Genomic DNA, 12857 nt, shown 5'->3' on the forward strand with positions numbered 1-12857 from the left:
TCGTCTTCAGCCTCTTGACCATCGCTGCACAAATAGCGGGACCATAGCAAGGATATCGATAACGGGTTCTAGATTTTAAACATTTAATGGCATTGTTTGTTCATATATTATTTTATTGTTTTATTATTTATTATTTACTCGAATATTTCGGTTTGCTGTCTCGAATTGCAGACGCGTCTCCTGAGGTAACGAGAGACGGCCGGCCACCACGCTTACCTGTATTGAATTCCAGTACCCATCGTCTCACCAATGATTCCATCATAATCTTATTACCGTAAATTGTCGAGATTCGATGGAGGATTCCTTTCGAACGAAAGTTTTCAGCATTCGTAAAGCGTAGACGCGCGAGAGATCGCGTGGCAATTTTGTCGCTCTCGCTCGCATCCATGGAAACTTCAGTTTCTTCTTCTTCCAATAATGTTATAACGCATATAACGCAACAATATCGTTAGAACTACTAAAGCGATAATTGTGCATGGCCTAAACGTTGTAACGCTACCTGTCCCCTCTTCGGGACAAGTCCCAAATCAAAGTGAAAGTGTTGGAAAGGTTTCTGACGGTCGAACATCGACGATTGAACGCGATCCATGATCCATGATCCAACCATTCAATCTTGTACGATCATTAATTGGTAACGCAGACGCCCAATCCCGTCCAGGAATCGTATTTATGTAATTTATTACATAAACTATAGTTTCCTCGATCGCTATCCAACGACATAACAGAAAAATAGCTATAAGGAGAGATTATCGCCAATTACGAGCACGGAAAGGTTTTAATACGTAATGAGAGAAAAGCATTTTGATTTATTTAATTCCTAATTACAACCGCCCAATATATCAACGTTATTTGTGTCTTTAAAATGACGTATAAAATTCTCTTTAATCTTCTTTAATCTCAACTCGTTTCTCGATGGCCACTTAGATAACATTCGTAACCATCATCCAATATTCTCCTCGTTGTTGTTGGTTATTACGAATTGCTACATAAAACTACGATAAATTTATGAAATTAATATAAATTACAAATAGACTGGCAATTTCTATGCATTTGTGGACAATTTAAAAGCGCAAAAATACACAGAGCGCGTGTTCCATGCAAAAATGTATAAAATGTATAAATTTTCTAGTTTCTGTGCTACGTGATAAGAGATTTGTATCCTGGACGTTAAATGAAATCTAATGAACATTTAAAGCCCGTGATACGCGTTTCGCTTGATTACATGCAGTCGTTGATGCATTTTCTGCGATACTAGCAAATTTATATTCTTCGCTATCCGTATGTGTCTCATCGAATAATAATATATCGCCATTTGTGAAAAGTAGCTACTAGCCAATTCCAAGTGTGAATTAGTAAGTGCGTTGAAACTCCGATGAAAGCTACCCGAAGCCATATAACACGTAACAAAGTTTACTTGATAGAATTTAATGGGAGAGTTATATTAAAGCGGCACGAGACCGCCGTTACAACTAACAGGCGCAAAAATAACACTGTTCGACGAATTTGAACTTTTGAAGAGTTGCTTTTGAAAATAGCTAAATTAGTGTTAAATTTCAGGAAGAATACGTATCGGAAAATATACAATGGACTCCGATAGAGTATTTTAACAATGCGGTTGTCGTCGAGCTTTTGGAAGGTAAACGTCCACCGGGTCTCTTCTTAGTACTTGACGATGTTTGCGCTACTCTTCACGGTGGTAGCGCTGGCGCGGATGCAGACTTGCAAAAGGTAAAGTCCAAACAGTTTATACATGTATACTAATTTTATATAAAACAGTCTTTGCGATAATACTGCTAATTGAAAAATTAGTAACAGTTTTATCATAATACGAATGAGTCATTGCTCGTTGTATATTCGGATATTAAGAATCAATACTCGTATATTGTTTGAATAATCTGGCATTAATGTAAATTCAAATTCCCTTTGTAGGAGATTAATCCATTCGAAAGCGCGACAGTGTCGCGTGGACTGGCTCAAACTGTGTATAATTGATAAACGTAACGAGTCAAATCGCTGGATCAACACACGAATTATTATTGCATCTGCCTCGAACGTTTTACCGTTTCTTCGCGTACCTTTATTCGTCGTTATTTATCGTCTAGCGATGTATATTACTCGATCTCTCTCGATCCCTCCATTTCTTTAATATTTATTGTATTTACAGTTCCTGAACATTTCTACCTTTCAAATTTCTAAATTTTCAGTCGTACGTTACACGGTGTCCATTGATGTCCAATTGCTGTATCCACGTTTCTCATGCTACAAAGTTCACTACTACTTCGAGTAATTCGCTTCAATAATTCTACGTTTTGGATCGAATGGGTTAAACGACTATCAAATGGAAATACCATACAAATTAATAAATATAATAAATATGGAGGATGTGTGTGTGTTTTAAATGACGAGATAACTCAAAGTTGAGAACCGTCATTTAAAACACAACCAACAAGCTGCACACACATCCTCCACATTGGTGACCCCGACGTGATCACTTGATATGGAAAACCGTCAAGTGTATCTAAAATAATTGATAAATAAATAAGTACAGCCTATGTTCGCTAAGACGCTGCTACTAACGCTAAAGACAGTGTGTAAATGACTAATAAGATCGCTGAGATAGCTGACTGATAACTGGTTGATAACTGAACTGTTACGGTCGCGTTCGTTTAGTCATACTGATGGGGGAGAGCCGGAAAATTTGAATTCGAGTTTGCTTGACGGTCGCACGTAGCTGCGACATTGTTTTTCCCGGAGTTTATTTATTGTTACATTATTTGTATCCTTTTCTTTTCTTTTTTCACGTGGAGAAATCCTCATGGACGCTCCGCCACTGCGAGCAGCAGCAGAGCAGTGTCGGACTCTTACCCACTAAAACTCCACGATGGCGTGCCTGCGCGTATGATAGGAATGCTCCGTGATCCCGTTCTTTGCGAATTGCTATCGGTGCATTCCCCACGATCCCTTAATCGAGTCGATCCTAATGTATTGGCACCATCCCCCTGCTGGTCGCGTCCGGTTGAGGGTGGTGGTGGAGCGGCCCTGGGTCGCCTGACCGCCATCCTCCTCCATCGCGTTATCCTACAAGGGTGAGGGTTTCTCTTTCTCTCCCTTTCTGCCTGTTCCTTTGCGAGCATGACCCGCTCGCAGAAGAGGCGGACAGCCTCACATTATTTGTATTCTAACGATATTGATACTCCGAGGCAAGACAGCAACATGATTTGAATTGTCCTCTAGCTCATGTGCCTCTACAGGTACATAAGAAACGACATTAACGCGATGCGTTTCACAATTCGATGATACATAATTAATATTATAAAGGGCCGGATAATTTATTTTCCGAGTTCTCATTAAATTAATGAATTTTTGTACCAATAGAAACTTTATTACATTTATTTACAGAAACTTGCAATTGCGTCCAACAAGCACGAACATTTTCAAAGCACGCAAGACGGATTTGCTATTATGCATTATGCCGGTATAGTTTCGTATTCGGTTGATGGATTCTGCGATAAAAATCGCGATGTACTTTTCTTAGACCTTGTGGAACTAATGCAAACAAGTACGAAGTAAGTCATTGCTATTGTTTTCTTATTAAATTTCTGTCAAGTAAACGTGGAGATCCTACGCTCCTATATTCAATTTTATTTTAGCTTGATCTACTGGCAGGTGTATGTAAAACATCTATATATATTGTGAATTTGCAGTTCTTTGATCCAGAAATTGTATCCGCCAGAATGTCAAACAAATAAAATAAAAACGCTTAGATCCAGACCCACCACTGCGGGTAACAAGATTAGAAATCAAGCAAGTCGATTGGTCAATCAATTGATGAAATGTACACCACATTATATCAGATGCATTAAACCAAACGAGACAAAAAGACCACGAGATTGGGATTCGGTTAGAATAAAGCACCAAGTACGTCCTTTCTCTCATGAAGTTAACGAGACTCTTGTTTTTATTTGTTTGTGCATGTTCGATTTAATAATATCAAGACATACCATTTATTACATATTCCTATTTAAGAAAAGAAAAAGAAATATTGATATATATTTATATAGTGTATTTATACAATAATTTGTTTTTTGATATAAGTTAATTTAACAATTATATAGAAACCTCGAATCTGGGATCCAGCAACTATAAACTTTTTTATTTACGATTAAATATATATTTTAAGTACGGTGTATATATACGTATATATGTATATGTGCAGTAAATTTAAGCATTTTCAAACAACACAAAGTACGTACAATTACATATTTCTCTGATTAATGTTCTGTTTTCATGTTCTATGTCATTTAGGTGGAATATTTAGGTCTAAAAGAAAATATTAGAGTACGTAGGGCTGGTTTTGCATATAGAAGACCGTTCGCCAAATTTTTACGAAGATATGGAATTCTCACGAAAGAAACTTGGCCACGTTGGTCTGGTAATGAAAAGCAGGGAGTCGAATGGATATTAAAAAGCCTCGATATTAATCGATCGCAGTATCAACTTGGAAAAACAAAACTATTTATAAAAGCTCCCGAAAGTGTAAGTTTCGATTTTATTCTAAGATGCAGTAATTATATTGCAATAGTTTAATTAGTGGTGTTCGTAAAGAACGACAAGAATCTTAGGTAAAACAGAGGAAAGAAGTGAAATTCGCTTGTATTATCAGAACCATAAGCAAAAGTCGGTAACGTAGAATACACGTATTAGCGTATTCTGCTTTGACCAAAATTTTACTTATACTCTTTTATTCGTCCACCAGAGTTATCCTAATTATAACCAGATTGTGGATTTTTATGAAAATTGTTTTACCCATCAAGCATTGTAGAAAACACTATATTTTGGATATTTTATATATTTTTTCATATAACGCGCATTCTGCGGAATTTTGCGCTTCCACATTTCCTATATTTTATATAAAAATCCACAGTCTAACTACAACTAATTGTTACGTTACATACTTTTGTATTTGAGTATTTATTTTTCCAAGCACCGGTCAATGTGTCTTTAAATTCCTCGATAATAATGAAAATTGATAGACTCGTCTATACCGACGGAATATCGGTTGGTCGGTACAAAAGCACAGCCTTTGCCGTAGAAATCTAAATACTCGAAAAATTGTTTCGTATAAATCTACGATATAAATGACCAATGTCACTATTGTTTAATAGCTTTTTACGTTAGAGGAAGCAAGAGATCGGAAATATAACATGTACGCTAGAGTAATTCAAAAAGCATTCAAAAAGTACTTTGCTCGAAAGAGGCAAGAACAAGAAAGACAAGAAGCAGCTGATTTGTTGTTTGGTCGGAAAGAACGTAGACGAGCTAGCTTAAACAGACATTTCATGGGTGATTACATCGGATTGGACGACAAACCTCAAATATTAAATTTAATTGGAAGAAGAGAGAAAATTTTTTTTGCTGAAGTTGTGAAAAAGTATGACAGGAGATTCAAGGTACTTGTATAAATCTACGAAAACTAGCTGTTAACAAATATACGTTACGTGTAACGATCTAATGACGGTTCGCAGACGAGTAGAATAAATTTTATTCTAACCAACAAATACTTATACCTTATCGGTCAAGAGCAAATCAAGAAGGGCCCAGAGAAAGGCAAATTGGTAGAAATTATAAAACGGAAATTACCATTCAATCAGATTAGTTATGTATCATTAAGTAAACTTCAAGTAAGTAATTATGCAGAGTGAGTCAAGAAGTATTATCTAAAATAACTATTGCTTATATAAAGTAGCTGTTAATTGGTTTTATTTCCAAACGTCTTAGATTTTAGAATATCTTTTATTTTGCTTGCCAGATATTTTACCTTCAAGTTACCAAATTTTATGTATGAAAAACAAGGAAAGACACGAATCGATATTCTTGCTTTTACGTTATCTTTGTCTTTCAAATCCCAATAGGTAACGAGTTCATTTTAGATAGTACTTCTTATTCGCTCGCTCTTTATCTATTGCCATTGATATTGCTGTTTTGATCGTAATCATCATTGTCACTCTAGAGAAAAGTGTAGAGATGGCAATGAACCAATTCTTTCGCCAACCCAGTAGTTGCTCAAAAGATTAGACTTGCTTCGTTTGTTTTCTTTTAAAAAGAATGCTATTTGCCAGATAATTTCCTTTACGACTGAATAGCGCGTATTCATCTCGTAGTTTTCATACGCACGGTCGCACCACTCTCCAATTATTACCACATTTGTTGATACTACAGCTATTATGTCATTATCGACAATCGATTATTTTTACGTATTGATTACAGGATGGTTTTCTCATTATTCATGTGAAAGAAGATTACGATAGCTTATTAGAGTTGATATTTAAAACAGAATTTTTGATTAATCTTAGCAAGAGATACGTCGAGGAAACTGGTCATATTCTAAATATAAAATTTAGTAACAAGTAAGATTTTTAATACATCAAACATAGTAAAATAGTGATTTGGTAAATTAAGTAACGTAATGTAACATAAAGTTATGTTAATATCATTCTAACCTTTATAGTTTAGAATATAAGGTTAAAAAGGAAGGATGGGGAAGTGCAGGTACAAGAGAAATACATTTTATACAAATGGAATATAGGAACAAAGAAATTTTGAAAACAAGTGGAAAAATTCTAAACGTTTGGATTGGACCAGGATTGCCATGCACCACTAGTAAGTTAACAGAAGTAATCGTTAGTCGATAATACAGGTACTGATAGTATCCGATAGGGTTGATCGAAAATGGAAATTGTTTATTTAGTATTCTCAAATTTGGAAAATTTACTAACAATAGGAAAGTACCATTTGGTCGAATAACAGGAGGGTTAAAAAATGTAGTCTCTCTCTATTTGCAATACACACAATAGTTTTTTATATTAAGCACTCGTCAATGTACTCGTACGATGTAAGCATTTACATTTTAGATCTAAATATTACTAAAGCAACGACGTCGACGAAGCAACAATACAACACGTTGAAAAATAGTCATCCTTTTTCAACAGTTAGTTTGCAATCAGGCCAAAACAGATCAATTCAGAAAACTACTCGATCTGTAATTACAGAACAAAATCAAATTTTGGATCGTAAACTGAATAACGTATCACCTCCGAATACGAACGTGTCCGGAGAGCCTACTTTTCAAATACCTGTGAAAAAGATATCAACAGTTAATACTTCGAATACTTTACATACATCCACGGAAACAAAAGAGAAAAAGCAGATAACAAAGCAACCGAGAAAGATACAAAATAATGGTGTGCCTCTGATGGGCATGTATACTAATCCAAACGACGTACCCCGTGGTGAGTTAATTTTTTCTTTTCATCAATTTCCGATATTTTAGCAGTAAATATGAACAGAATCGATGATAATTATCGGGCTCATTTTTGATTGCTTCTACCTCAGATACTAATTGTCTACTCTACTTGAAAATTTCACAGATCATACATTATTCGCATACTAAAGGATATTTAGTTTGCCCAATGAAATGTCATCTATTCTGTGTCACGATAATAAAAATATTTCTGATAGATAAATTAATATTTACAATTAAGCAGGTTTACTGAAATTTCCGCCGCCTCCTTCCGAACCACCGCCACCACAAACACCACTTGCTCATCCAGGATTTCGACTTCCGCCGATTGATAGTGACGATCGTATGAATAATATTAAAGACATAAAACATAACAAAGGGATGCAAACAGTTATTGGGCAAGTAGTAAATAAAACTGGAGATAACAAGTCTCGTGTTGTCCCGCCTAATAAACCACGTCCGCAAAAACCAGCAGTGCCTAAGTTACCTAAAGCTAGAGCTTTGTACGATTACAATCCTCAAGATCACGATGAGATAGGACTCAAAGAAGGTGACATTGTTGAGATACTTAAAGAACGTAAGTTTAACCAATTTGATAACCGCTTTAAAAGTAGTCGAATCATAGAAATATACGATAACTTTTTTGTTTTGCTATTCATTGCTGTAAAAACGATACATTTACAAACCTGATGGTGGGTTTATTGGTTTTTATTGATTTTGCGTAGCAATTTTGTTGTTTAACTTTTACTCGAATTGGGCAAATTAAACTCGAACATGAAATTTATCGCTGTTGTACGACTCATAACGTTTAATGCATATATTCGACTTCAAATCATTAATACAGTGACTCGATTATTTATTAATTTCAAGCTCGTTAAAAGGTAGCAAGAAATTTGAGTATATATTATAATTTTCAATGTATATCTGACGTTTCAGACGAAGGTGGTTGGTGGTACGGTAGGTTAAAAGGAAAGAAAGGGCTGTTTCCATCAAACTACGTTGTCAAGATATAAAGTACTTTGTTGTATATTTTCAGAATAATCGTTATAACGTTATCGTAATAATTTAAAAGGATATTATTTATATAGTTAAAATATAGTAGCTATTTTTCACAACCAAATGAAATGTATTTGTAAGAAATTTAATAGGTTAATTTTTTGTTGTTAAAATTAATATATTTTTTATGCGATATATTCTACGCTACAACGAAAGCTAACCAAATATTAGAAAAGAAAACAATTTATACCAAAAAGTTAAATGTTAAAAGAACATGTATTGCTCTGTAGAAGCGTAGATCGAACGAATCTAATGTCAAGATTAGAATAACGTCTCTGATCTTCCAATAACTCCAACACCTTTTAATTCGTAATATATATTTTTTGTATTTTTTAAATATTTTCTGAAATTCTATGTTTGTCGCGTTTTTTCATTCGGCGTGTTCAATCGAAGTATTCGTTTCAAAATCTCATTTCTCATTTTCTTATTCAAACTCGCAATTTCCATCATTAATAGCTGTAACAACAAAGTATAACTGTATCAGTAAATGTATACGATGTACGATACTACAGAGTGTGAACTGTGTTCATTACTATACGTATAATACAAGATACATGTATTTTTAATCTTTCCGGACGGACTGCAGGAGTATAACCTACAAACAGGTATAAGAAGAAAAGTTCCATTGTTACGATTTATTATACAAGATTGTAAGCGAATATCAAAGACAGGTTAAAATACGAGTGTAGAGAATTTTGCATCACAGGATACGAAAATTAAGTAAGTACTTTCGTATTTACTTAAACCTGTATTCTAATTGTTAAAATACTTCGTTGTAGCAAACAGTTGATGTCAGTCGATAACGATCACTCGATAGGCTCTTGTTTCAAAATGGAAAATTCCCTGCAAGACGTATATGTCAATTTGCTTATAACTTTGTATACAAGTAACAGATTTGCAGCAAAAGTTTGTACGATATTCTTGTTTTAATTTCATTTGCGAGTTATTCTCCTGCAGATTGCCTGGCTGATTGAAAAAGACTGTAAACAATGCAGCTTAACAGGATGCTTCGAATATCTTTGTAGTTTAATATTTTTAGCGTTCCGCAATAAACAATAATAAAGCAAATATCGCAATGTATTTCCGAAATAAAAAATGTAATACTCCGTGTTCAATTATAATATTTTTATAAACGAGTTAATACTTCTACCATGGATATTATACACGTATCCGCGCAACGCTTGTTGCAGCTTACTTCTATGGGGTTATCCTGAAACGAAGCGTTTTAGACTGCGTTAACGCCCTTTATTTGCCTTAACTGCTTTTAATCAGTCAGTGGGGACCATAGATAACACGGTAACTTGATAACCCAAAGACCAACTATAATCGATTATAGTATTCTTAAGCAGAAGTTTTAGAATTCGAACATGGGTAATTACATAAAAGCACTACCGCCTCGCCGATTTCGAACAACTTTTTTCTTTTTCCGTTTAAAATGTTGATTTCTATAACAAATTAAAAAATCGTCGAAATCGATCAGGCGGCAGTACTTGTAAATAATCACCGGAATACGTTCTAACATTCTGCCTTGTAGAATTGTTTCGTTCGTTTTACAATACAAATTTTATAATAAATTATATGTATCTGAGCCAAAGTATGAAAAACTGTTTCTTTTGTTTTTCAGCGTTCACTTATTAGTCGTTAAACAGTATTAATTGAATTTAGTCGTAAATTATAATCAACGAGTGATGTAAAATTGTTATATGAACAATTAAATGATAAAACTTGTAACAGTTTGTAAAATGGTTGGAGATACGTAATTTGTTAATAAAGATGTGTTTGAAAATATAAACTAACGTTTATTTGGATGATTATCGATATCTCACGCACCTCGCCGATTTCGAGAAACAAACTTCTTCCCTATACGCGTAACCACCGCTCGTTCTTAGTTTAGATATTTGGAAAAAGCTGCTGCTACCATCTCGTAGAATTTCGCCTAACGAATTCCATCTACGTCCGTGACAGCGTACGAGTAGGTGCCGGTTGCCTACCGCCAGGAGACCCGTTTACGCGCATTTCCGCGGGTAGTTCAATTTACATTTACCTGTGGCTGCTGAAATTAATCGGATCCCATTTCGACAACTTATTCAACTATAAAATTTACGTTGAAACTAAAGCTTCATTATCGCGATAAACATCAGGATGAAAGAACGTAGAAAATGGGAAATTCAGACATTTATTTATACATTTTTATGAGTTTGATTGCATCAGTGCGAAATACAAGATGTCGATCTTTTGTTCTCTATAAACAAGTTACATACGTAACATGCGCTCAAAAACATTCGCGTTAAGAAAATGAGCCATCCAAATATCATGTATCGATCGTTTCAATATTTTCGAATAAGCGTGTAACTTTGTCGTTATTGGAGAATATGTGAGAGCTGGTGAGAAATTTCACGGAATACAAAACGATCTCAGAACGCAAAGTGGATATTAAATTCGTCCTACGTTTGTAAATAGACGGCGGATTTTTCTGCGTTCGTAGGAAATTTGAAGACGGAAAATTGCACGGGACCGACACAGTGTGAAAAACTATACGAAATATCCAAAGTGTAACGCTTCGATTTTCTTCCTTTTTTTCATGGTGTTCTAAAAAAATAAGAATTTGCAAAGAAATCCGTGGTCTATTTATATCATAAGAGTCCAGCTTAGTTTGACAACGCGTCACCCTTTAAGTCGATTAATCGCTTTCTCTGCTGGAATTTGATAATCCCTGCGTTACAGAACTTTTCGAAAGCTCGTATTATATCTGGTTGCCTAGAGCTGTCGTATCGAACGCTCTCGATATCCTTAATTTTTATACCTAAAGTTACGTTATATCGCAATTGACATACTTTTGTTCATATAATCCAAGTTTAGATGGTGCGTCGTCGTTGAAATTCAGTTAACCGAAATTCAATTCGCACGGATACCATTCTAATCTCGTAGAATCGTTCCTGCGTTCGAACAGACGTTCGCTTCTCATCGAACAAATTCTCCGCGTTCTTCGATTAGAACAACGAATTTCGTCAATGAGTTTTTACATTAACAGGACGTGTTACATTCGCGGTTTACATACAAATATCCCAATTGTCACAGCGAATTATCCTCTGTGTATGCGTGTAACGTACGTGTTTCGGTTGCCCTAAATCTTTCAGCCGAGGGCGGATGTCGGATGAATGGAAAAAGACGATACGATCTGGCGAAAAGTCAGCGAAACGTGGCGTTGGAAAGAGTTTAGAAGAGCGTAGGCACTTTTAGGAAAATAGATGAGAGTAAAACGCAAGAGGAAGCAAGATCAAGGTTTGCTTCGATTCTCGTTTCGAACGTTCTCGCTCGGACGTGTAACTCGAAATTGCCAGTTTTCGTCTTCGTTGTTCTCGTTCGCGAAGCAACTGACGGTTTCGCGATCTTTAACAGATCCGACTACAGCAGCGAAACCTTACGATTCGCAAACTATTTCTTTCATTTTCTACGTATCGATTAATTTCGTCGGCGAATGCAAATCTCCTCGCTGTTGTATCTCAAGAAACTTTTATACAACCGATGTTGTACAACGATATAACGTTGCATCGTACAAACTGAAGCTTTACAAGATCTTTGAATCTTCTTCCACATACGCATATGCATTTACGTGATCTTCGATGCGATCCGCTTGAATACAAATCATTTGAACAAACTATAAGTTGTATGTAGTATTTTTAAAAACGTTTACAATGCGTGTGTGTGTGTGTCACGCGGAGTCGATTTTCTTCGCAATTATAAAAAGTGAATCGGTAACGTTTTCGCTTCCTAACGCGGTTTCTAACGGAAACGCGTCTACGCGGAAAATTTACGATCGTCGAACGAAACTGTAAACGCATCGCTTTATTCGACTACTCTAGCGATCGGAAATCCACTTTGCGAAAGAAATAGCAATGGAAAGAAGGAAACGCGAGAGATCACAGCGAGAAGTTTCGTATCTAACGGGAAATAGTATCTGCGCTATTTGGAAAGACCTCGCCACAAAATCTCGTCCTGTCGATCGTCCTTGTAAACTCCATTAATTTCTACCTTAACAGCACCGTGCTACGGAGAATTGACATTCGCGTGGTTAAAGAGTCGATGAATTTAAATGAAAAAATAATTAGTCGATAGATGAAACGAAATTTCTCTAAACCACAAGTTAATGGAATCGTACGTATCTATAAATTCAATTAACGAAAAATTAAAAAAAAATACTGGAATGAGACGGATAGGGATTTACGTAAGCTTGTTAAAAAACGACCGATTAACAGACGCGCGCGATCGTAGTAAAAGGAAAGGAAAGATTTGTATGATTTTGCGAAGCGAAGGTCTTTGACGTGAGATATCATTTTTTTCAAATAAATCTGCTTATTATCTACGTGTAACCATCGAACAATTGCTTTTCGTTGACCGTTTCAAATTGCCTAACATCCCCTAAACGATTAACATTAACCGATCGGCTTATTAGTAATACTATGTACGTATATGATACAATACACGTTGCTTTTTCCGAATC

At 35.5% G+C, this 12857-nt stretch overlaps 1 protein-coding gene across 4 annotated transcripts in view; it reads left to right on the forward strand.

The window, feature by feature from the left end:
- LOC132908976 (unconventional myosin-Ie-like) overlaps positions 1 to 8545 on the forward strand; it is a 36149-nt gene extending 27604 nt beyond the window's left edge. For 3 of the 4 annotated variants that reach the window (XM_060963480.1, XM_060963479.1, XM_060963478.1), the window contains 11 exons: positions 1558 to 1728; positions 3400 to 3566; positions 3705 to 3918; positions 4306 to 4536; positions 5166 to 5450; positions 5526 to 5681; positions 6268 to 6407; positions 6509 to 6660; positions 6912 to 7289; positions 7542 to 7877; positions 8237 to 8545. In XM_060963480.1, the coding sequence (XP_060819463.1) occupies positions 1558 to 1728; positions 3400 to 3566; positions 3705 to 3918; positions 4306 to 4536; positions 5166 to 5450; positions 5526 to 5681; positions 6268 to 6407; positions 6509 to 6660; positions 6912 to 7289; positions 7542 to 7877; positions 8237 to 8313 (2307 nt within the window). In that variant the 3' untranslated portion in view covers positions 8314 to 8545. The remainder of the gene's footprint in view (positions 1 to 1557; positions 1729 to 3399; positions 3567 to 3704; positions 3919 to 4305; positions 4537 to 5165; positions 5451 to 5525; positions 5682 to 6267; positions 6408 to 6508; positions 6661 to 6911; positions 7290 to 7541; positions 7878 to 8236) is intronic. The other variant, XM_060963481.1, reaches the window with a different exon arrangement.
- The last annotated feature ends 4312 nt before the right edge of the window (positions 8546 to 12857 follow it).

Source organism: Bombus pascuorum, chromosome 7, assembly GCF_905332965.1.
Source record: "Bombus pascuorum chromosome 7, iyBomPasc1.1, whole genome shotgun sequence".
Taxonomy (NCBI): domain Eukaryota; kingdom Metazoa; phylum Arthropoda; class Insecta; order Hymenoptera; family Apidae; genus Bombus; species Bombus pascuorum.